Genomic DNA, 2,500 nt, shown 5'->3' on the forward strand with positions numbered 1-2,500 from the left:
CAAGAAGCAAAAGGTCAGAATGAAGCGTTGGACCTTACCTTGCCGACTGCAGCGGGGTACACGATCGCTCCTAATCAGAACACGTCTTTCTCGTAACGTCGCTGTTTTCTCACTGCCCCCACGTGCTAGCCTTCGACCGCGTGTCGCCGACTTCCGATCTGACCCTTCCGGTTTGGCCCTTCCAGTCTGGCTTCACCTCTGTTTGCCTCACCCCTCTCCACCACAACACATAGCTCGTCACAGCCCATAACACCACAATACATTAGATATATACAAGATTTACACAGATATAAGAGTTGAAATTTTTGCCTGCCACACTAAAAAGAGTGATATCTCTGTTTATAGCAAGTGGTATTTTAATACCTTACTGAATTTTGTTTATATTTTACCAATAAAGGTGTAAACTTACTAGCCACTTTATTATTATCATCATCATCATTATTATTAATAATGGTAATGACACCTATTTAACTTTGTGTGTGTGCATGTGTATGTATACACAGAGAAAGTTCAGCTCCAAAAAAGCCTCATGACAATAGCAAAGAAGCCCAAAGGTTGGGGTGGGCTACATCTGCTTACCTCAAAAAGGAAAGTGCAAACCCTCATCTTGGGTCCACAAGCATGACTTGCCTTATGATGGCCAATGTCTGAGGATAAGCTTGGAGTGAGGTTGGGAAGTTGGAATGTGAGCAGTCTGTGTGGAAGGGGAACTGAGGTGTGTGAGGAATTGAGGAAGAGGAGGGTGGATGTGTGCTGTGTGCAGGAGGCTAGGTGGAGGGGCCAGGGTGCAAGATTTGTGGGGGTCAAGGGAAGAAGGTACAAGTTATGGTGGTCAGAAAATGGAGGTGTGGAAATTTTGGTGAAGGAAGAAATTTGTGAGAAGGTAGTGGAGGTTAGGAGAAAGAGTGACAAAATGATGAGTAGTGTTAGCATTGGAGGAAGAAGTGATGGTGATTTGTGGGTATGGTCCACAAAGTGGAAAAGGGATCACTGAGAAAGAGTGGTTCTTGGATGAAATATTAAGTATGATAGATGAATTGGTTTTGGGCATAGGAGATTTTAATAGACATGTTGGGAAATGAATCCAGGGTTTTCAGGGTGTGCATGGGGGAAACGGAATTGGGGAGAGAAATATGGAAGGAAGGATACTGTTGGAGTTTTGTGATGAAAAAGAGTTGTGTGTGGCGAACACATGATTTAGGGAAACAGAGAAAAGGAAGGTGGCTTTCAGTGCAGGAGGGAATGAGACAAAGATTGATTTCATGTTGGTTGGCAGGAAAAACAGAAAATATCTGAGAGATGTGAAGACAATACCAGGAGAGTTGCAGCACAGGTTGGTGGTTGCTGACTTGGATAAGAGGAAAGTTAAAAAGTGTGTAAGAAAGGGAACAGCTGAGGAGAACCACTAAGTTACAGGAACATAAACACACCAGCACCAGTTGTCAAATGGTGAGGATGGGGTGGGGGTGAACAGACACAAAGACACACACACACACATGTGTGTGTATGTATACGTACGATGGGTGTCTTTCAGTTTCCATCTACCAAATCCACTCATAAGGCTTTTGGTCAACTAGCTTCTACAGCAGAAGACATTTGCCCAAGGTGCCACACAGTGGAACTGTGGTTGGGAAGCAAGCTTCTTACCATAGTCATGCCTGTGCTTATGAATTTATACAACAAAATAACAACATTCCAAACTTCCAGTAGTTTTAAGACTAACACTTTTAATTTAGTTTCTTATCTAATGTGGAGGTGCAACGGCCCAGTGGTTAGGGTGGCGGACTCACGGTCGTAGGATCGCGGTTTCGATTCCCAGACTGGGTGTTGTGAATGTTTATTGAGCGAAATCACCTGAAGCTCCACGAGGCTCCGGCAGGGGATGGTGGCAAACCTTGCTGTACTCTTTCACCACAACTTTCTCTCATTCTTTCTTCCTGTTTCTGTTGTGTCTGTAATTCAAAGGGCCAGCCTTGTCACACTCTGTGTCACGCTGAATCACCCCCGAGAACTACGTTAAGGGTACACGTGTCTGTGGAGTGTTCAGCCACTTGCACGTTAATTTCACGAGCAGGCTGTTCCGTTGATCGGATCAACTGGAACCCTTCTCGTCGTAACCGACAGAGTGCCAACCAACCAACTCATCTAATAAGCGAAACATTACTTGGAGAGGAGTGCAGAGCAGTGAAGCTTCTTTTGTTGTTGTCATTGTTGTTGATAGTAGTGGCGATGGTGGTGGTGTTTTGTTTTTTTTTTTGCTGTTGTTAGCATTAAAGAGGTTGATATGATGACACTTGAAGTCCTTTCGGTCTCTTCTCAAGACACACATTTAGCAACTCGTTCATTGGTCATTCCCTGCTCTTATCGCATGAAAGCACATGAAAACATTTGTTACATCCTGTAGATGTTGTTATTGTTGTTGTTGTTGTTGTAGTTGTTGTTGTTTTTATTTTTGCTGTTGTGGCAGCTGTTGCTATTGTTGTTGATGACGATTATTATT

General features: G+C 43.7%; 1 protein-coding gene across 1 annotated transcript in view; it reads right to left on the minus strand.

Annotated features, from left to right (window-relative positions):
• Positions 1–2,473: 2,473 nt before the first annotated feature.
• The window catches only part of LOC106875658 (osteocalcin 2-like), a 5,659-nt gene continuing 5,632 nt past the window's right edge, over positions 2,474–2,500 (minus strand). The window contains exon 3 of the mRNA XM_014923897.1: positions 2,474–2,500. This exon is cut by the window's right edge and continues 178 nt beyond it. Coding sequence (XP_014779383.1) covers positions 2,474–2,500 — 27 coding nt within the window.

Source organism: Octopus bimaculoides, chromosome 3 (assembly GCF_001194135.2).
Source record: "Octopus bimaculoides isolate UCB-OBI-ISO-001 chromosome 3, ASM119413v2, whole genome shotgun sequence".
Lineage (NCBI taxonomy): Eukaryota > Metazoa > Mollusca > Cephalopoda > Octopoda > Octopodidae > Octopus > Octopus bimaculoides.